Genomic DNA, 24,185 nt, shown 5'->3' with positions numbered 1-24,185 from the left:
ACAAAACGAAACAAACTCTGTGGTTTCTGTCTGCAAGCGAACTATACCCACCACCTCTGTGGTCTAGTGTTCAGAGTTCCTGGCTACAGATCCAGAGGTTCGGGTCTGATTCCCAACTCAACCAAATTTTCTGAGAAGTAGTGGGTCTGGAACGGGGTCCACTCAGCCTTGTTACGATAATTGAGGAGCTATTTGAAGGAAATAGCGGCTCTGATCTAGAAAACTGAAATTAACGGCTGTAGGGATTCATTGCGCTGACCACGTAACACCCTCTATCCACTAAAGTTGGCAGTAACTTCACTGACAAGTGGCGATCACTCGGTCAATGTGCAATCCATAGGTTCATGATATAGCATATAAACAAAATACATAACAAAATTATTCAAACACAGTCATATCCAGGAAAAGTACACTTAAAAAACTACAATTGCTCATAAATTCAGAATGTCAAACAAACAAGCCTCTCAAACTTAAAACTCAGTTTTTTATTGTAATTTTATATCTCAAATAAAAATGTGGAGTGTATAATCTCACACATTTCTTAAGGGAAGAAGATGCCTTAGTAGACTGAAAAAGATGGAAAGAAGAGGCTCTGGCCTGAGGAGGAGGAGAATGCATCTTCATGGACTTAATGACAGTTACTTGACTCTGCCAGAACTCTGAAACAGCTTACCTCGAGTCCGTACGTAATAGTGAACTTGCGTATAACTCCATTCTGCTCAGTACTTGGTAATGCCCATTCAAACGAGATGTGGCTTGGTTGAATATCTTGAGGGTGGAACTTTTCAACCTGGCAACAAAATCGGGAGCTTACAGAGTAAAGTAAAAAGAAAAACTAAAGCTATCCCTGCACCAGGCCGTGAAGGCCCATAGGTGTGTGAGACGTTGAGGGTCCCACATTATCTAGACAATCAGCTCAACGATGGCAGTAAGGTTGTCAGCCTTACGTGTCAGCCGCGCTACTCCCCAGGAAAATTATTTAATTAATTCCTGGTACTCATTTCTGTTAGAGGCTGAGCAAACCCCAGGGCCTAGTGCGGCTGGAAGGATTAGGTCAACTGAAAAAAAATCCAATGACCTCATCGGGACTTGAACCCGCGACCTTCCGGCTTGTAGCATAGCCCCTCAACCACTACGCTACCGCATGTACATACATACAGATGCAAAGAATCAGTCAAAATAGGTTATTTCTGGGCAGCGAATTGTAACATTGCCTCACAAAAACGATAGAATGCTGACAAATCAATATTCAGTTGTAGTCAAAGTGATAAGACTGGGTGTGCATGAAAACAAGAAAATATGAATTTATGGTGGGACTAATTTACGAGGTACACCACTGAGATGACCTCAGATGGCATTATATACATACCAAGTTTCATGAAGAATGTTTTGGACATTCATGTAATATTAAGGTTACTATCTTGACAGTTTGAGTGGTTGTAGTGTTGGTACTACTAATGAGGCCATTGACATGGTCTCAGGTGGCATCATATACATACCAAGTATCATAATGATCAGTTTAAGCATTCAAGTAATACTAAGGGTATTGATGCTATAGAGTTGGTATTACTGATGAGAGGGATTTATGAATTATGTCACTGAGATGGGATCATTTGGCACGATATACATAACAAGTTTCATAAAGATTGGTTCAGGCATTAAAAAGTTAGTGGGGGGGGAGGACATAAAAAGACCTGTACACACACACACACAGAGGCATGAAGATGATCTCATAAACCTACTTTTATTTTTTTTTTCAAAATAAAGAAAGCAACGTAAAAACATACATATCCAATAAATTTTGATTGGTATTATGGTTTCATATCCAAGGTTAAGAAAATTATGAATTGTGATTAAGAAAAACATAACATTTTGAGAAAGATTGACACTCACATGGAGAAGTGGAAATTCTGGGGTAAAATTTGTGTTCATTAACAATTTGTACTAAAATGTCACAATAAATAGCAGGGCTCTGAAGCTGACCACTCACCACCAATCAGTCCTTACCTTGCCAGGAACAGATTCCATTGTTGTGAATATAGCAGAAACAGGTAATGACCGTCGTAGAACCTGTGATTCTGTACCTGAGCGAACTACCACAGTAAAAGTATAGTTCCTGTGAGGTTTCAAATCTGTCACAGTGATGAAATTGCGAAGTGTTAGGTTCTGAATAAGAACATCTTCAGTGTTGAGATACTGAACCTGCAAATGTTTCAAATGTAGGAGTTACACACTGTCACATGTAGGGTTGACTATAAGATGGGTTGTTGATTGGATCTATTGACACCTTATACACAACTTGGGACTACAGGCAATAGAGAACTATTGCTGACATACACACTTTACATTTCACTGGTACACACGCACTAGGTTTCTCAGCCTTCGTTAGTCATATCCAGGCAACGGATTTATAACAGTCTCACTGAAACTTCAAATCAGATATGGAGTCTTCTTTGTACAGTCTAATTTTATTTCCTGCTATTTCTTCTCAATCACCTTCAACTGCCATCTCCGGAACTCGACCAAATGACCTTCTTTGTCCCTTTATAACCCTTCACCACAGGCCACACAGAAAACACAACCTCTCTATTGTTGAGAAGGCTTGTTTACCAAGTCACTGCCTAGCAATGAGTCTATCTGTCACAATACATCAAATTATTTGGATGGATGATAAGTAGAAAATATATCAGGACTGTGAAGGCATGGCATATTTGAAAGTACTATCTTAGAATCAAACTGAAAAAAACTTGGGGAAACCATAAGAAATTCAATTCTGGACAGTCAGTAATAAGGCCATGGTTTTAACCATGTAAATAGTCTAGGATATTACTGAAACACGAACCTACTTGGTAAAAAGGAGACAGGAAAAATAATTTTGTATGAAAGATGTATCTTTACCTCAAATGCATTATATTCTCCTTCAGGTAAGTCCCATGTAAGTGTAATCTCTGTGTCTGAGATGTAAGTAGCATTGATTCCTGTAATGGATTCAGGATCTGTAAACACAAAAACCAGCCACACTTTCACCATCCACGTAGCGAACCTCTTTCACTGACAAGTTCTCAAAGCGAGTTTCATTCCTTTTTTACCCCCAATTTTTCTCATTTCAGTTTGGTACATTGATATCAACATTTCATGTGTTATAAGAGTAGCTCTGATGGCATCTACCCCATTTCATGGGAAACAATGTACTGACTTTCAACTTGTTTATTTTTTAATCTGTGACTGGTATACAAATTTCAAAATGTGTATAATACCAGGGTATGCACAACTAGTCTGAACAAGAGCAACTGACAAAGGGAAACAAAAATATTCAGGGATGGCACTGTAAATGCTCTCCCTTGGCAGTAAAATGTTAACAGCAATGTAAAACCCTAATACAAATTCAATCAACGACTAATTTTACTAATCTGCACTTTACCTATACAGCAAATGCTAAAGATCTGACATCTTTTGGTGATAGTAAAAGAATAAATTAAAAGAGATTATAATCCTAATGAAACTGACTGCAGTTTAATGTAGAAGTGAAAGAAAATGTAAGGGGATAAATGTAAAAAAATTACAAATGCCAACAACTTCTAGCATATTATGGTTTACTTGGTAATGACACTGCATAGTCTAATAGGTAGAGGCTACAAGCAAGAAGTTGGATCAAACAGTGCCACAAACCAGCACTAGGAAAACTCCAAATATAAATTCCCTGGTTTTTTTTGTACAAAATTTTAGGCTAAAAATCACCCAAGAAACATAATTATACCAGAATATTACAATTATATTTTACTTACAAAGACGATCCTGTCGTAGTAATGGGTGGCTAGCAACTCCATCTGATACAGTCCACACTGTGATGTTGTAAAGTCGTCCTGGTTTCAGTCCTGTGAATGTTACCTTCATGTCTGTGTCATTAGCTGCCTTCTCTTTCACAGGAATGCTGGGGTCACTCAACATAAAGCGGTAAAGGTCAAAATGCGATGATGATGCAGGTGTTGGGGTGTAGCGCAATGTGATTGAGTCCAATTTCTGTGGGTGTTTGTTGACTACCAAAACTTCAGACTGAATAAGAGGCACTGTGAACATGGAATGCTTATCTTATTATGCTTGCTCCGGATTGTCAAAAAGAGTTTAATTTAAGAACCTAGCTAATGATGTGTAAATGTGAAGATTCAACATGATTGATATTACAATCTGCCAGCGGGCCCAGTGCTTAGCTATCTGAAACCAGTTCATATAGCTCAAAGCCTTCTTCTGGGGTTTCCAAGAGTTTCTCCATTCCATATGTATTTTTCATTCCCCCATCTGAGCTATATGTCCAGCATGATGCAGCTTCCCCAACTTAATTATCCAAACACTTACATGAGCTGTATAAAATCGATGAATCTCTCATTATGTAAACTGCTTGTGAAGAAACTTAGACATTTTGAGACAATTTTAAGGTAATTATTTTCAAACCTTGAAGTGTTTTGTTTATTTATTGTGAGTAAACAAAATCAAACAACATGCCACTAGGTTAATATCCTTCACCTTCATGGTGTTCCAAGTGACCATTTAAAAGAAACTCACCAAAATTCTGTACACATTTATTTCTCATTTTCCCAGCTGACCTACATGTCCAGTCTATTACATACTCATTGACTTCACTATCTTAAGAATACCATATGAGGAAGAACTAGGAGATAGACAAGAACTTTATCACAACAGTGACAATGAAATACACACTCTTAAAGCCCCCTCCACATATACACACACTTCTATAACTCTATCTTCAGCTAAATGCTAGGTCAGATGTTAGATGCAATTTAAGGCCATGACTGTGCCAATGTGCCGACACACCTGGCCTGCCAGGCATAGGCAAGTAAGTACTGGGTATAGAGGGAATGATAACAGACAGAGGAAAACTGCTTTCTCCATAAGAAGTCCCTTATGATGGAATGAAACATGAAACATTACTCCTTGTGGTCCTTCTGAAGGCAAGTAACTTTATAAATCAAAGAGTTACAAACCTGTTTACTGGCTCAGAAAAAACATACATTTACATGACAGACATACTGTAAAGTTTCCTGTTACAGATTCCTGTCAATCACACCCAAGAGAAATTTACTGTCATTCTGACTTCTCTGGTTAAGAGTTGTGAATGTTCCAAAAAAATGCGAAACAGGATAATTTATGTTTAAATTTTCTTTCCTAGAAGTTACTATAACTGTTAGCAAAATACTGGCATATCATAATGAAACTCCACTGTCTGAGATTCTGTTTTAACAACATAAGTTCTGTATATTTCCTCCACTACCTGAGATAGAAGCTGAATATTGGAAAACAGTGATTTCCATAAGTTTAAGGTCCATATTACATGATTTGTAGTCCATTATTCTCTGTGAGTAGCAATACAATAAAACTGGCAGTATGCAGTTTCAGTTTGCTCAGCCAAACAATCGGGTTCTGGGTTTTCCAGCATTGGATATTCAAGGAATTCCTAGAGGGTGATTATTTTGATATTGGAGGCTAGTGCAAAATGAGGTATAGTGAATCCCTAGTTTTATGACAGGTCAGGTTCCAGGTCATCATCATATGTGTGGGCTTAGAGAAGCGTCAGCTTTCAAGGTCATCTGTGCTTGTATAAAAATAAAAATAAAAATAAAAATAAAAATAAAAATAAAAATAAAAATAAAAATAAAAATAAAAATAAAAATAAAAATAAAAATAAAAATAAAAATAAAAATAAAAATAAAAATAAAAATAAAAATAAAAATAAAAATAAAAATAAAAATAAAAATAAAAATAAAAATAAAAATAAAAATAAAAATAAAAATAAAAATAAAAATAAAAATAAAAATAAAAATAAAAATAAAAATAAAAATAAAAATAAAAATTCATGACATAACCATGTTAAAATTTATATGTGATTGTAAATGGATGAGACAATAAAACCAGGTGTAAAATTATTAAATGCCAAAAATTGTGTGCTAAATGTAACAAAAATATCAGGCTGCACAGGGGCTTGTAACCAAGGTTCTAAAACTTATGTAATGAAACTCAGGACAACTGAATGAAACGATGCTAAGTTCAGTCAACTTTGACAGCCAAATGCTGTTCGAGAATACCACATTTGACATTCTTGAATAGTACTGGGCTTTCAGACTATTTAATTAGTGTTATTTTCAGCATAATGAAGCAGATTCTGGCCTTTTGTGAAACCTGTGACATTTGGAGCCTGTGGGCACCATAAAAGTAATAAAAATATGCATACACCTGTCTCAACATTAAATTTTGCATGCATGTGCAGAAATTCTGGAGCTGAAACAATGAAAATGTGAGAAAATACTGATCACATAGCTGACATATAAGTGGACAGCTGTCAAGTTGAGGCCATCTATGTTTCTGCGATACATGAGCAGGAATGATCTTGTTAACTTACTAGTTCGGGCAGCAAGTTTTGTGATGTCACTGTGAAGGTGGTATGAGACAGTGTGGATCTCAAACAGGTACTTCACTCCTGGCATGAGATCACCAATCAGCACTCTAACTGGCTGCTCTTCTGACATGTGCGGGGCAATGAGGTTCTGTTCCGTGATGTTTTTGGTGTGAGGGGGTTCTTCTTCACCTTCAGCTACCCATCTCACCACATACGTTTCTACACGGCCCTCTGGACGTGGCCATTCAAGGGTCACATTGGTCGAATCAACAAGAGGGGCAATGTTTGATACAGGGTTTGGTCCTGCAACACCGCAAAAGAATAGAAGTTTGAATAGGTTATGGACCTAATGCAAGGTTCAAAAAAAGTTCCCATGCACTTCTGTACTTTAAAGTTTAAACCTTAACATACATTCTTACCTTACACACATCATTATAAAATAAATACAAATTATATGAGGATACGTCACTGCATGATGCAAATTCACCAATATTATCTCAAAGGCTGCGCCGTAGATTAAGCAGTTAGTCGCTGGCTTCCCACCGCTGCAGTCTAGGCCGCACCATAGCTTAAGCGGTTAGTCGCTGGCTTTCCACCGCTGCAGTCTAGGCCTCACCATAGCTTAAGCGGTTAGTCGCTGGCTTCCCACCACTACGGTCTAGTCAGGCGGGATTTGTGATGGACAAAGTGGTGCTGGGGCAACTTTTCCCCCAGCACTTCGGTTTCCCCTGCCAATCCTCATTCCATCAAATTCTCCTAAGCATTATCACCAGTACAGGTACAATAGGACATATGGAAGCCGACGTGCCAAGAGGACCTAATATGGATTCCATCTCACACTGTATGAACTCTTTAACTATTGTAATCTATTGTAAACAACTGTATTGTAACTTTATTCTCTTATTGTAATCAGCCAATGTACAGTAACTGACTTGTCCTATATCACATAACAATGATCTATAGAGACGAAATAAATAAATAAATCATATACACTCACTGACAGTTTGGGTGACTTCTTGTGGATGGTTGCTTTCTACACCATAGCTCACTGTGTTCACCTGGATGCGGTACTTCTCTCCAGGGGTCATGTCCTCCACAAGAGCCTCATGCTGATTCACTGATGACAGCTTAAGCCACTGATCATTATCTTCAGTCCTATATCTGCAAACGCAGTGGGTTAAACACAGCAGTAATCCTCTGCACCCATATTCAGAAGGTACTCAGTGAGGACACCAGCTATAAAGACTGAGGTTTTCTGTTGATTTCCTCAGTCCATCTGCATGGTATTTCAATTAGGGCCACAACTACTTCCTTCCAAATCCTTTCCCATTCATCACTTGCCACATCATTTAATGCTATATAGTCTAGATACTGATATCATCGTAAATTATCCCACAATAAAGAATACCTGCAACACAGTGTTTTAACTGCCCGGTGATAAAATTATAATGAGCCTGACTAGCTCATCTGCTAAAGTACTTTGTTGGATGACCAGATAACAGTTTCTGGCAAAAGCACAGATGTTAATCCCATCCAATGCACCCTGTCCAGGATGTACCCAACATCATGCCACAGTAAAACAGCCAGATACTGAAGATGGGTATAATTTAATATGAAAATTAAACATATAACTGTTCTGAAATACTTTCAGAAAAATTATATGATATGAACAATGGTTCCTTCTTGTCTGTTATAATTTTATTCATACTTCAACGCAGGATTGTTTTTCTGCACCACTGGTACTGGGTGAGTACTGGCCCACAACTATATCTAACAGCAGGTAAGGGGAATACCCATTTTTAAACAAATAAGTGATGAAGAAAGCAGTCTTCTGGGATTTGGCACCGTGTATATGTGGTGTTAACCGACGTTTCGCTTGCGGATTTCTTATATTTTTCCTTCTACCCTGAAGATGGAGGCGATACGTTCCTCCGAAACATCGGTTAACACCACATATACACGGTGCCAAATCCCCGAAGACTCCTTTCTTCATAGTCACCGCCGTGAAAGCCTCAAATCTTACAATTTAAGTGATGTTTGTAGTCAATCAGGATTTAATTTTATAGCCTGGACTTTAAGCTAGCTTGTGCTACAAGTATTTCTTGCATGTTTAATACACTGGAAATAGAAGAGTGACAATGGGTGTTTTCATGTCCTGCCATGACAGATTACAAATTTGTTAGGATGAGTAAGGTGCATCCTCCATACTGAAGGGTTCAAAACTAGCCTGTGTGTGTGTAATTCTGTGATATATTAAATATTTCCTACAATCCCCAAACAATGTGTGTTGAATTTCTTGATTCTAAATTTGTGCAATTAGAAACTCAGCAATTTGCCTTCTTTTTCTACTACATACTGTAAAATACTATTTCTTTATTCTTAAAAAGGCACTCACACATTGGCTTACCCTGACAAAACTTATGCCACATGTTAACCAATCAACTAATTCCATGGTAAACACTTTCTTCTGAAAAGGTAAGTTACTCAGCTGATGAAACATGTCCCTGTTCTTATGGAACTGGAAGGTTCACAGTCATGTTCACAGATGTCTTATCACCAGTCCCTATCCTGCGACAAATGAATCTTGTGCATAATATAAAACCCTTTTTCTCTAAAATCCATTTTAATATTATCCTCCCATCTATACCTAGATCTCCCAAATACGGCCTTCTGTTGAGGTTTTCCAACCAAAAATTTATGGCTCATATGTTTCCTTATTTATCTTTACAGGTTGACAGGAAGTTCACAGTACCATCAAATACCAAAAATCAATTTTTACTAATGATATCAGTCCAAAAGGGCTAAAGTAACACAAATATGGGGCTCAATTTTGCTTCATACACTTTACATGTGTTTCAAATAAAACATAAATCTACTAAGCGCATTACTGTTGATAAGAACTTACCTAATGGAGTACTCTGAAAATATGGAATCCAGCGGAGGTTCCCAACGCACAAGTACTGAATTACTTGTAACCTTTTCAATCGTTAGATTCCGGGGAGGATGTGGAACTGAAACACATACACACAAACAAAAAAGTATGTTAATGAGTATGGTTCAATTTACAGGCTAATCTATAAACTCTGGGAACATGTATATTGTGTATAAACACATAAGTCTATACAATGCCATAACTCAGAAGACCACAATCTAAATTAATCCTGTAGGGCACATATATTGAACATTTTGCACCACATAATTCTCTGTTAAAGAAACACAATGTTTCAGCTAATGATTCAGCTTCTGTCGTCATGTGAAGTATGAAATCTACTCTGTTGGGACCATTAAATTCAGTAAGGATAGAGATTAGCTCCATCTAATGGCCCCAGTAGAATTGGTTTCATACTTTTATCTGACAACAGAACCACAGAAAGCTCCTGAAACTCTGTTTCTTATTGTGACATGTTGACCCCTACCTACCCAGCTGCACGTAGCGGTAACGTAGCGCTCGCGTAATAGGCGAGTAATCACACCGCAACTCTCCCCGCGGTGACGTCACGAGCGGCGCCGAGCGAAGCCGAAGTGAGCCGAAGTTAGCCGAGTCCTAGCATCCTGGTCGCTATGCAAAGCGAGTCAACAGCGATGACATCACCAAGGGCAGCACGGGTAAACATGATTGCAAGAGACGACGGTGGTAACAGCGGTTACTACCGCTAGCGTTACTAGCAACAGAGCGCCAGGCAACAAGGGTGCTTATGACGTGGCCGTTTTCTGTATTGTCCGATCGAGGCTACATGAGGCGCAGCGAAGGCTATTCACGAGAGTCCTGGAGCTACCTACGAGTCAGTCTTGGAGCTACCTACAATATTGTATATCTGTGTTTTTAATGTATGTATATATATATATATATATTTATGTTTTCAGCATTTCTATTGAACATTCGAAGAGCAGGAACATCTGAACTACAGCAAATAGTGTACACAGTAGGTGCACAGATGAGTGACATATGTAAGACATGGAGTCAAGTGTACAAACTAAATGCTCCACACTCAAAAGCCCTTCAAACAATGAGGTTAAATATTTCATAATATGAGCATGGAAGAGCTTTCTGTTATGTGAACAGAATCTAACTGTAGTTTTTATTTTTTTATAATTAATCTAAGCAGGGCAGTGTTTTTCATAATTTTCTTATGTTTGTTGATTTGCTAATATGTTGTTTCCATGGAAATGAAATGAACCTCAGAGAGAACCAGAGTGATGGTGTCAACAAATGGAAATGTTCCAGTTGGTATTAGTGTTATCAGTCAACATTACAGTATTAATCCTTGCCAAGAAAAGGCAACTCCAACATTTTATCATTATTATGATTATTTTATCAAGTTTATTTGCAGAACTCTTCAAATTTACAGTGCGGATATACATTGAAATTGCAATTTCAATTTATAAGAGAATTTAATGAGAGGGTTATCTCTGGAAACTGTAGCTAGAGACAGAAACCGTAAAATTTTCTTGAGGCACTATGCTACAAGCCAAAAGGTTGTTGAATTGAATCCCGATGAGGTCATTGGATTTTTTCAATTTATCTAATCCTTCCAGCCACACTATGGCCCTGGGGTCAACTCAGCCTCTAACAGAAATGGGTACCAGAAATGTTCTTGGGGGTATACGGTGGCTGGTGCATAAGGCTGATAACCTTACCGCCATATATGAGCTGACTGTCTAGAAAATGTGGGAACCTCAACATCTCACAACCCTATGGGCCTCCATGGCCTGTTAGAGGGATACCTTTACTTACTTCACTTTACTCCAACAGTATGTAGCAACTGATGATGAAGGAATTCTTATCATGTTCATGAATTTTAGTTGGAAAGATCACATGTAATAAGTTATGACAACAGAATTCCAACATATTAATATAGATGGGCATATATAGTACATGTAAGAGAGTTTAATTGTAGTACAGCCAATACCCCAGCGCCACTTTGTCCCCCACAAATCCCACTTCACCAACCCGGGATCGAACCCGGGCCGCCACAGTGGAAAGCCAGCGACTAACCACTTGAGCTATGGCGTGGCCTTAGTTGATATGTAGAGCCACAAGATTGTGCTGTGTCCATTCTTATGTCATCCCAGCCAGAAGCAGATGCATGCTTGTGGCATATTCAGAAAGAAAGTCACTGTTGTGAAGGGTAGTTGTGAGCGAGTGGCGGAAATCGAGAATGTTGCACTTTGAGCAACAGGTAAACATCAGTTCTGCCAAGAATTAGGCAAATCCACTAGCAAAACGTTTCAGATGATCAAGCAAGTGTAAGGCAAAGAAGCCTTGGGCCACAGTGTTGTGTAGTGACACAAACGTTCTGCGCAGGGGAGAGAGACTTTGAAAGATAATGAGCATACTGGTCAGCCGAGAACGGTCAGAACTGAACTCAAGATCCAAGAAGTTGCAATATTGGTGCATGCCAACCGCACCCAAACAGTAGATGAAATGGCAGCAGCAGGGATTAGCCATGGTACTTGCCACAGAATTCTCTCTGATGACCTGAACATGTCTCATGTTACCCAGCACAGCATTCCACATGTCCTGACCAAAGACCAATGTGATGATCCCATGAGCACTATGGTGAACTGATTGATAGTGCTGGCAAATATGGGATGTTTCTCAACCAGATCATAACAGGAGATGAACAGCAACTATTTTGATGGAGGATGTGGAATTGTGAAAGTGTATGTGAGTATCTTCTAATCTGGCGCAACAAAACCACAGTCCACGAAATTATTGACTGTGTTGTATATTCATGGCTAGTTAATTCTTGTCTTTACACTGACCTGTTTCCAAACTATACAGATCCTCTGAGAATGTGAATCTAAATAGTGCAACATGGCTGTCCATTACTTTAACTCATTTCAACTCATATAAACTACATCTAACATAATGGCTGTAGAGCCTACTTACACACTGCCTGGAAATAATCATGTGGTTCACTGCGAAGTCCATGGCTAATTGCAAACACCTTCACTTCATAGCCTGCACCAGGGTACAGGTCCTCCAGGACTAACTTCGACTCTGTAGTAATTGTGGTCACACTTTCACCTGTCACGAAAATGTGTTCTATTAGTTTCAAAAGTTACATGAGTAATTTTGTATTTTACATGCCATTTATTGATATAGTATCAACTGCAGACGTCACTTAACACTGAACAAGATGTGAGGATGAATATGTATGACAAACTGGATAGGATTAAGAAAAGGAAAAGACAGATTTAAGCCAATTATGATATATAGATCTGAGGAAACCACAAAGCATCTCACTCAGAATAGTCATATCACTGATTAAGGTTCAAACCTGATAAAACAGTCAATTACACGAATGTTGGTACCACAAATTATTGTGGTTCAAACATAGGAGTAATTATTTTGCGCACAGTTTATTCAATCTTGTCATCACTGAGGGATTATCTTCAGGGAAAACATATGAAATTCTGTCAAGACTCGTTTAACAATGCAAATAAGATTTAGGATCTAGTTAAAACATATTCATTTTGTGTAATGTATCTCTTGAAACTACAGCCTTCTAAAGATAATACAGGTAGCAACAGTGCCCTGGACTTGCCAATCAATTACTCCTTTCAGTATACTATTCTGAGAGCGACCTCCGTAGTAGGGGTAATGTTCCCACTTCACGACTCAAGGTACACGGGTTCAAACCCGGCGGAGGTCATGGAATTTTTAAGGGCGGAAAAATTCAGGGAACAAGTCCTCCGGGAGGGACTTTAAGCTGTGGGTCCCGTGTCGTAGATTTACGGCACATAAAAGATCCTCATGTCTCTAGGAGACCTCTGAGCAAAATTAGGCAAAGTTTCCCGCCTAAGTAGTTTCCAATGCCTCCGGTAGATGGGGAAGTATTGGGAACCACTGCCAGCTTCACTGATAGCGAGCACCAGTACCGGCAGGGTATGGCGACTGGTAGAATATCAAAGGGGGACGTACAATAGACTATTAGTCGCGGTGCATGCGGAAACCCACCCACTCCAATAATAATAATAATAATATTGTGATGTATTTGCGCTATGCAGGACCCCCCCCCCTTTCCAGTGGTGACGTAACAGCATCGGAGCAACTGCCACTGCTACGGTAACAGGCCAGTCAACACTCTGTCCCCTTTCCCTGCAGTGACGTAACAGCACTTCCCACTGTGATGTAACAAGGGGACACCGCTGTTAACATGGGGCAACAGGGAACGGTATAAAAAGCCGGCTGAGCAGTATGTGAGCCAGCGTGTGTGATTAGGAGTGACACAGTGGGGATCGTGAAGTCGCCGAGTGCAGTTGAAGTCTAGCAGTTGCTGAGAACAGTGGATGTGATTGTGATAATGCCAATGGCAGTAACTGTGTAACTGGGAATTGTGTAAGTGTGAGAGCAAGTGTGCAATAAATTCGCTATATTCACTAAGGCGTAAAGTTAATTGTCACGTTACATACTTAACACGTGACAATTTGGTGTCAGAAGTGCTTTATGAACTTGAACACGCCTCGCTCTAGGAAGAATTATTGAATTCAGAAGTACATCTAGTGTTACCCTACAACCAACTGAACATAAAACTCAAAACATGTTTCATATTTCAATGTTACACATGAAATGAACAAAGAAGCAAGAAAAGTCATGGTACTTATGATTAGAAATATCCTAACACAGGATGTCTTAGAAAGAACTCCTGGGTTTGAGGAACATACATTTAGTGACCTGAGCAGAATGTAACACTGCAGGTAAGAACACAATAACATGTCAAATATTGCTGTACTAAGCAGTGCAACGCAAAGTGCACGTGTCAAGCAGCATTGGTGTACTGTTCGGGATTCCAGTGTTGGTGTGTTAATGTTCTATATGCTGACTTTCCAGATCAGTGCACAGGAACTGGCTGACCCAGTCATCCCAAGATGTCCTGACTGAATACTGTTCAACTGTTTCCTTCAAGGTGATATAAAGGACAATATATGTGCCAAACAAGCCGACATTTGCAAGATTTGTGGCAAAGAATCACATGCAACAAGAAAAACTGTATTGCCAATCAGGGTGTCAGCTAAGGTCAAATATCATCTTGATGTTTGCAGGCCTCTGAATGGAGCCCATACTGATTCATAATCATCTTAACAATGTGCTACCTTGCCATTCTGCAGTCCTCTGATTCATACTAAAACCTACCCACTGTTGCAGTGTTGTACTGGATTGACTGATATGTCAAACTTGATGTGCTGTGTGAGTCAGTTTTCCTGTCTCCACAGTATTCTGTTCTACATGTGAATAAACACCAAGTGTCCAAACCCCAGAGTTCTTTCCAAGACATTCTGTATATAGAAAATTATATGGAGAAGAGTACATGACCTTCAGTTTTTACTAAATATTCGTTCCTTTGTTACATTAGTATGACTGAATTTAGGATCATAATCTTAACAAGAATTTGTCTTTTTTGCACATCCATAGTTATTTTTTTCTAATGTTGTACTTTAGCGTCCTGTTGCACTAATTTTCATCCATGATACGTATGTAATGGCCGTCTTGTAGTGCACTCAATTTCATATGTCGCTTCTTACTACATGTTTCGGCAACATAGTGCCATCTTCAGGTTCGTTATTTACGCTAAGCTATTACATTGTTTGCCATCTTGTGTCTTTCATAAAATTATTTATAAAGTACATTATTCGTCAGCTATAATAAAATTTGTATATACTAAAACTTGTCAAGATTATTCATCTATATGTCTTAATTCAAACTCGCGTATAGTATGGTTCGTCCACTATGGGAGTCGTTTCTGTGTGTACTGTGTCTGTGATGTGTCCTTCCTATTTGGCTGTTCGCGAGTTTGAATTAAGACATATAGATGAATAATCTTAACAAGTTTTAGTATATACAAATTTTATTATAGTTGACGAATAATGTACTTTCTAAATAATTTTATGAAAGACACAAGATGATAAACAATGTAATAGCTTAGCGTAAATAACGAACATGAAGATGGCACTATGTTGCCGAAACATGTAGTAAGAAGTGACATATGAACTTGAGTGCACTATAAGATGGCCATTACATATGTATTTCTTTCTAATTACCTTTCAGTTATTACTGAAACGTTAGATCAGAAAGTCTTCCTGCATAAAATGAACTCTGTACAACTACTTTTAGAAGTGATCTTGACAAATAAATGTTAGAATATCAATTAATCTACAAAAGTGATTATTTTTCATTTTATCTTTTAAAAGTATAAGATAAACAATACATGTATCTTAAAACTATAGAGTCATATTTCAAAATCTTTTAAATGTAAGTATGAACAAAAAATATTTAACATTATTAAAATGAATACAAAATAACTGTGTACCTTCTTTCCTTCAGCCATCCAGGATTGCTTCCAAATGACAAAATGTTTGCATGACAAGCAGTTCAACACACTGAGTCCTCTCCAAGCAACAATTTAAAAGTAACAATTTTTCTTTCATATTATTGTCTTGCAGGTTGTGGCACCATATTTTCTAGTCTATTGATTTACCATCAGAATATCAGAGGAATAAATAATAGAATTGAAGAAATGCTTAGCCAGTGGGAATCTGAATTACCCCAGGTGTTCTGCTTCACAGACCACCACCTAACTAAGCCTGAAATTACACGTAGTCATAAAATGTTATAACTTAGAATCTTATTTTTGTCGTAAATAAAGAGAGAATGGTGGTGTAAGAATTTTTGTTTGTCAGAACTTACAATTTACACCTACTGATCTGGATGAATTTTGTATTGACCAGGAAATTGAAGTTTGTGCAATAAAGCTACATAATTTTTCTTCTAATATCTATATTTTAACAAGTTCAGCCTCCGTCAAGAAAAACAACAGGAGAAAGGACACGAACCTACTTGGTTTATAAATTTTAACTTAAATAACAAAGTTTTAAAAACTTTAATATACTAAGAAAGCTGCTGTAGTTGTGGAAAAGTTGGATTTTGTATATATTGTGCATTACAAACATTGTATGTATATGTATTTTAACACTCAAAACACCCACTGTGATAGTAGTTTCAAAAAAAGTACTGACGTCCCTCTGACGATGGTCTATAGGGACCGAAACATATAAGTGTGCTAAGTTTTCAAGTAGTAAAAACTTCAATAGTCACACTGGATGGAGTTGTTTTGTCTTTGTATTTATCTTTTATTTGTTACTGAAGTTTTCAATCAGAAAGCCTTCCTGCATGAAATGAACTTTGTGCAAGGCCTTTTAGAAGTGCTAAAAGAAAAAATGTAAAGTGAATTTCCATAGTATGAATTGTTTACTTCCAGAAGAAAAAGAACAAAAACGTTAATTTGTCTGTTTGGGGTTAACATTGATTTAAAACAAAGTAATGATAAGATGTTATAACCTTCACTTCTTTTAGAAAAGTTAAAAATACAGAGGCAAAATAGCCCTTCCTACTAAAAGGAACTACAAATTGAAACCCTAAATATCAAGAAACAAAATGGGTCACTTTCACATATAGTGGGACAGAAGTGAAGAAAAAAAAACTATTCCAAGACAAAAACATAAAAACAGCCTTTTCAACCAAAATACAATAGAGAATGTATTAAGACCTAGCCATAAATAATTAAACACAACAGATCTGGCACATGCCAAATGAGATGCCTAGACTACCAGTCACAATACATCAGGCAGACAGGATGAACATTTAATGCTAGACATAAAGAACACATTCAAGGTATATGAAACAAGAATAACAACAAGGGATATTCAAACCATATACCAAATACAAGATATAAAGACAGGAAGAAAAGGAAAATGCTCAAACATGCCAAAGAAATATCACATTTACTTAATTTGCAAAAACAACTTACACAATAATGGCATACATAAGACACAATTCAGTATTCAGAATCCTACATCACACTACATCTTCCCACAGCATACATCATCAAAGAAAACTTCCTTAGTCTTCACTCATCAACCATGAACACCATATGTAAGTATAACTGCACTTACTACCTTCCATCTATACTAGAACAATATAAACTGTAATATGGCACACATCATTATGCACTACAGCAAATCAACATGAGCCAGTGATAACACAACAGCACCAAAAATCTCTAAATAACAAGGCATATCAATCACTCAACATCCAAAAGACACTTTTATTCACTTTCAGGGACACCACACCCAGCAAACAAGTCTACATTATAAGAGCACTATAGCATTCATCCTCATAAGAAGAAAACATTAATGAGTTATCCACTGCAATTTGAAACATATTTTAATTAATTTTAACTTCAAACTTCTAATTAATTTTAAATGGACCTCCCTTTATAGGATGTTAAAATGAAAAAACTTGCAACATGTGACATATCTGAGAATGGACCATGGGAGGCCAAAACATGTTGTGTTAAGAATGAGAAAAAGTGAATGAAATGTTACAGTGTCACAATAACCACAAAACCACTGAAACATTTACAAAAGTTGACATAATAAAACTTAAAATAAATGGTTAAGTAATTAATTAATGCAACAGGATGATCAAATATAATATTAAAAAAATAAAGCTATCCAGCATACCATGAGGATGTATGGGAAGAGGAAGTATAGTTCTACACATTCTAAACCTTGGCACTAGATGGAAGTGAGTGGCCAATTTCATGTTCTGGCCATTTAATGCCAGGGGAAAGGCCCACTTATACACATTAGATAAGAGGCCCAGCAGATCCAAAATCAGTTCAGATGCTATGAAGAGGAGAAAATCTCCACCTCTGCCAGGATCTGAACTCTCGTTTCTCAGTTATCCAGCCTGCAGCCTAGCCACTGTACTGACTCAGCTATCCCAGTTTGCCTTTTAGAACAGCTGTGTCAAAATTTTAGACATGCATACTCCAAAGGTCTACTAATTAAAAAAAGGCATTTTAATTTGTTTAATCAAAAGGAATATCTCTAGCATATTAGGTAAACATAAAGAATTTAAATTTAAAAGTATCACAGAAGGGAACACTGAAAAAATGGAATTCACCTTGAACACAAGTGAAAATGCATAAATTCTTAAACCGTTCTTTCTGCAGTGTAATTCCAGAAAGCATACATGTTCCAAAAATTATACACAAACATTGTTCATGGAATTATCAGCAAATTAATTACAGAGGCGAAGACTGAAGAACACAAAAACTGCCTGTACACTGAAATCATGAACACTTCTCCCAATTTCTTTCCCTAACCATCATTCAAGAAATCATGGTCCCACATTTTTCCTGGTTGCTTTAGGGGATGCATTAGGAAGCAGTAAAACAGAGGACTTCAAATAAATATTTAACTTACAGAATAGAATAAGCCACTCTTTCTGAATGGGTTATGTAGTGAAATTTCTATAGATGTGAGGTGCGCAGTTTGAATCTCAGCTGAGATACTGGCTATCCCAACTAATTTTTTTGTGGTTTTCTTCAGTTCCTCCAGGCAAATGCTGTCGTAATGCCTCTATTAGGTCAGGAGGCTTCCTTCCAGATCCTTTCAAAATTACAGTTCATCTGTCATCATCTACTTGATGCTATACAGTCTAGCTACTAAATATGTCATTAAATAACCCACAAATAATTAAAGAAAATAAGCCATTCTAGTATGTAATTCTGGGAGAATGTGACTTAACAAATCAGTTGTCACAGTACCCTAATCCGCTTCCCTCGAACTCTTGTTAGGCAAAGAGTAAAATGTATTTTAATCAACATGGTCAACTTGTGCCAATTACTCTCAGCTTCATATAAATGTACCAACAAAATTCAATCTGTATCTAGTTACACAAGCTAGTAACTACAGTTACAATACTTAACACCAAGAATAATGCTTGTGCATAAATGTCACTCAAAAAAGGAAGAAAGAACATTTTAGTAATCTAGATCACTTAAAAACCTAATGATGATGACAGAAAAATATATAATAAAGTTTAAAATATCTCATGGCTGCAGCAATTACATTTTATTTGAGAAGTTCTGACGGTAATTCATAATTCCTCTTGAGACGAACTGAATTTGCAGAGTAAATTATGATGCTTATGTACATTATATACAATTTATATTCAAGATAATATTGGTAATGGAGTATGTCTCTTCCTTGTTTACATAAAGTTGTTTTAAAAAAATAATATATACAATTATACTGACTTTTATAAAATACGTAAAAATATTATTCCATTTATACAATCTTGCCCCGCTCAGTTTAACCACCTGACACCACTTTCTAGAGGGCAATTACAAATTCCTAAGAAAAGTACAGGTTACTATCAGACATTTTTAAGGTAGCCAATCTAACAGATACTTCAAGTCTCATTACATCCAGTGCATACTATTCTTCTGTTTATACCTAAATAACATCCCCACAGCATTAATGAACAAAACTGACCATTGCCACTAGCATGGGAACCCCCAATTTGTCATGAATAAAGAAACCAAATTTCTTGAATTTGACTTGGTTCATCCCGATCCGTCACGCTAGCAATAGTATAAAAGATTATCAATACCATCCAGTGTGACTGATAAAAGTAGCGTTTTTTAATCTTTCATCCTGTACATGTTTCGGTCACAGCAACCGTCTTCAGAAGGACACTGTCAATACATACGGAAACCACTATTACAATGTCATTGATCATTATCAGTACTTAAAGAAATTATTACAATGTCATAAGTATAAAATATTATTCTGTAACAATTACTATGATGTGCATGAATTTGTTAACACATTTATAAATTATTATAATTAGTCTATTTACAAAGTAGTGTTTAAAAAACTTTTTGATAAAATCTAGAACCAATTTGGTTCATGCCCTCTTTACTACTTCTCTTTAAAGGAAAATGAATGTATGCCACATTGTGGTCCCATTGTTTGAAGAATAGGATTCTTTAGTGTCGTCCAACTGTTCAGGCCACGCTGTGTTGTTAACAATACAGCGTACTGACAATGTCCTTCTGAAGATGGTCACTATGACCAAAACATTTAAAGGATGAAAAATTAAAAAAAACACAACATTTATCAATCACATTGAACGGCATTAATAATCTTTTATACCAAATTTCTTTTTTTAATCATGCCATTCTCTATGAAGTCAGTTATCTCATGCAAGAAAATATGTTCTATTAACAATTAACATCACAGAGATCAATGGCAAAATAACTGCCATGAGACTAAATGAGACAGAAAAAGGAGCATTTTTTTTATCCAGTAATCAAAAAGACCAAATATGGACAGCAAAATGCTGAAGTCCTCCTAAATTAGCAAAGGAACTCAATCTACCTTGAAAACATTCGATGAAAGCTTTTAGGTTTACACGAATGATTTCTTGACTTAAAATTGCAATTCACACATACAGATTGCATTAAATTTTTACCGGGACACTAACAGATAACAGCCCATAAGGGAAGGACAAGAGGTGGAACTATTTTGTTGTCTAGAAGGTTTGGGCCATTGACCATCCTTCTTAGTTGGTGTTGTGTTACGAGCAATATGCTGGTAACTGAAGGGGCATCTCATGCACTATTCCAATCGACCCTGGTCCTTCACTCCATTCCAAAAATCTCTGCAAGAAAATTCAAGCCAGAGTAGTTTCTTTCACGCAGAAGTAAGAATTTTGAATACACACATGGGAAGAGAAGCCACATTTCCTGTAACATGAACATATGTCCCTGGACTTCTTTTTTAATTTACTCTACACCAGTATGGCTTTTGTGTAATCTGCACACATAAAGTTCCCTTACTGCTCATATTAAAATATTTCTGTAATTTTGTTATTATCAAAACATAGAAAGCAAGCCTACAAACAGCAGTAATGAAACTGAGAGTATTAAATGATGCTTCATTTTAATTGTGGGGAGAAGGAAGAGAATTCCACTGCTCTCTGGGAACATAATGCTTATGTTGCTAGGATAAAGCAGAATTTTGTTAAGAAGCTTTTTGAGGTTTAAATTCTAAGGTTAAATGATCCTCATTCTTAAAACAAAACCTGAGCCTATAGTAAATACAAAATTAACTGTGTTTGGCTATAAGGCTTAGAAATGCATAAGACTTAGTTATGATCAGGAAAGATTATTACAATCATACCAGCAATCTTAGCAGTAGCACATATCACACCAGTCATTCAATAGCCAATGAAATCTTCAATGTGATCCACCTCATAAATTTAAATCTCCCAGTGTCAATATTCCAAAGACTATGAATAACTGTGTTCATTGACAGTTATAATGTGTCTTCTTTTTTATTGCTAGTGGGGTGGGACTAAGTCCCTTGTACTGCGGCCACTTCTGGCCTATTGTACCAGCCCCAGATGATAGGTGAGGGTGATTGTGGAGCAATTGGTGGAATGAAGATTGGCAGGGGAAACCGAAGTACTCGGAGAAAACCTGCCCCAGCGCCACTTTGTCCACCACAAATACCACTTGACCAGACCTGGGATCAAACCCAGGCCACTGCGGTGGGAATTTATAACGAGTCAGTAATGAGTATTCTGACAAATCAGTAGTGTCATTCCCAGCCTGCTGGGAACAAATTTATTCACTGTTCATCCAAAAATAATATGGTAATACAATCCACAGTGAGCTGATGATTTCCAGATTACTAACGAAATTCTGTGAAATGACATTGGTAGTGCATGAAAAGAAATACTGACAAAATATCCCCCCCCCCCCGCTCAGTCACCATTACTACATGGAATTGTATCCCATGTTTATTATTCAGTAGTCTCAGTGAAACATGACAAAAGAAAACCTAAAACAAAGACCCCCCCAAAAAAAAAGCCCTCTAATAAATCTTTGTTTGCAGAACATCACATAAGTCACATTCATATTTTATGGCACAAAATTTGGTAATTTCATTTCCCATCAAAATTTCCTTTGAATTTTTGTCACATTATGAATTCTCTGTGGTCAGAGTTCCTGCCTATAGATCCAGAGGTCCCAGGTTCGATTCCCAGCGCTACCAGATTTTCTGAGAAGTAGTGGGTCTGGAATGGGGTCCACTCAGCCTTGTGAGGATAATTGAGTAGCTATTTCAGGAAATAGCGGCTCTGGTCTAGAAAACCGAAATTAATGGCCATGGGGATCCGTTGCGCTGACCATATGATACCCTCTATCCACTAAAGTTGGCACTAACTTCGCTGAGAAATAGCGGCTGCTCAGTCGGTATAGTTCACTTGCAGAGCTATGGACTTCTTTTGTGTTTGTATGACTTCATGTTCCACTTCAGAGTGTGTTTTACAGCTACCATGGTCCACACTTTACATGCTTGCAGCAATTTTCATGTTTAAAATGTGTCCCTTTTGCTTTCGTGTTGGTACTAGCCATAACTGCACGATTATTATTGGTAGTAACACGAGTGAAGTAAAGGTAGTCAATATAGGATCATTTCACAATATTTTAAGTTGGAAGCAGCTGAATGTGCAGATGAAACAGGGCCCTTCAGAAGACTGACATCACTCAAGAAGTTCATGAGAGGCTTGAGACACTGGAAACATCTCTAATAAAAACAAATGTCTTCTTGTGATCATTCCAGAATCAAAAGGGGGAATTTCAGGATACTGAAAGATGCTTATTTGACTATGTATATGAAATATAAAACAATGGATGTAACATTTCATACAAAAGGCGTCAGTATCAAAGCATGTGAAATGAACTGCAATTCTGTAATTCTAGGAATGGAGTTCCGAGCAAGACAGGATCATTCAAATCAATCTTATGTCTGTACTGACAAAGACAAATTTTTACCGGTTATCTTTTTCATATAAAACATCATATTCAGTTAATACAGCATACATTTCTGTTGAAAACACATTCGGATGATGTAAGTTTGACACATGCTGGTAACATTTACCACCACACCACTGATCAGATGGAAAGATGTGTAATTAGGTATATGTTTTCAGCAGAACAAAATTTCTCATTAAGACAAGTTATCCATATCATACTTATAGTTAATTTTGCAAATATACATATCTTTTCTCATTTTAAATCTCTCAATTTGTTACACATCTGCACTGCACAATAGTTGGGTACATAAATATTCTATACTTGTGACAGCTTATTGCATACGCATAGAAGTTCTGAAATGGTTCATTCTTCAAATCTATCATGTGATTTAAGAAAAAAATGCACCCTAAAACTCTCTCTTTAATATTGCAATACACTTTTCTTAGAATAAGTAACACCAGAATTCACATTATTTTGAAACTCTGTTATGGCTGCTGTATGTTGTAAGAAATTATGGGCTCCATACCTGATAAACTGCTCTAAAAATGAGAACATGTCACGTACACTCTGTAATTCTAAAGTTATACCTCACCATCTGCTGGAGAGGTGAAGAAAAACCACAAACATGAAAAACAGGTGACCCAGCTGAAACTCCAATCTCCACAGAAACATAACACTGAGAATTATGAAACACAGTTGAGGGTAAAGTGTGAAGATTGCTTTGCTGCTACATTCCATATTATTATCTTATTTGCTTCATGATAGCCAACTCCGAGTTAGAGTGTGTTAAGACAGATTAATGACACTATGATCAAAATTACACAAACATGTGCAGTTACACTGCTGTTAGTTATTCAAACATTATGTAGTTTGTGTTTATTTTTAACACAGGAGGATTGTGATAATATGCATATAAAAACATGCACTATAATCTGTTCTACATAACAAACAAATTTACATAAACTTACCTGTATCATTACGGTTGTATGTAACTTCAAACTTATCCTGCCGAGTCTTCACATCTGATTTCCAAGAAATGTTGAGTCCATCGGGAATTGGCTTGAGATCTTCAATGATTGGTGATGATGGTCCTATAA

General features: G+C 37.1%; 1 protein-coding gene across 3 annotated transcripts in view; it reads right to left on the bottom strand.

The window, feature by feature from the left end:
- The window catches only part of LOC111861525 (tyrosine-protein phosphatase 10D), a 154,301-nt gene that overhangs the window by 24,677 nt on the left and 105,439 nt on the right, over window positions 1–24,185 (bottom strand). For all 3 annotated transcript variants that reach the window (XM_023846174.2, XM_023846175.2, XM_023846177.2), the window contains exons 10-18: window positions 24,057–24,179; window positions 12,303–12,440; window positions 9,315–9,420; window positions 7,407–7,570; window positions 6,413–6,712; window positions 3,786–4,067; window positions 2,899–2,996; window positions 2,008–2,202; window positions 674–790 (exon numbers count right to left, since the gene is read on the bottom strand). In XM_023846174.2, the coding sequence (XP_023701942.1) occupies window positions 674–790; window positions 2,008–2,202; window positions 2,899–2,996; window positions 3,786–4,067; window positions 6,413–6,712; window positions 7,407–7,570; window positions 9,315–9,420; window positions 12,303–12,440; window positions 24,057–24,179 (1,523 nt within the window). The remainder of the gene's footprint in view (window positions 1–673; window positions 791–2,007; window positions 2,203–2,898; window positions 2,997–3,785; window positions 4,068–6,412; window positions 6,713–7,406; window positions 7,571–9,314; window positions 9,421–12,302; window positions 12,441–24,056; window positions 24,180–24,185) is intronic.

The sequence above is a fragment of the Cryptotermes secundus genome, unplaced genomic scaffold (genome assembly GCF_002891405.2).
Source record: "Cryptotermes secundus unplaced genomic scaffold, Csec_1.0 scaffold1059, whole genome shotgun sequence".
Lineage (NCBI taxonomy): Eukaryota > Metazoa > Arthropoda > Insecta > Blattodea > Kalotermitidae > Cryptotermes > Cryptotermes secundus.
Note: the sequence above shows the minus strand (reverse complement) of the source record. Positions and strands in the feature narration are given on the sequence as shown.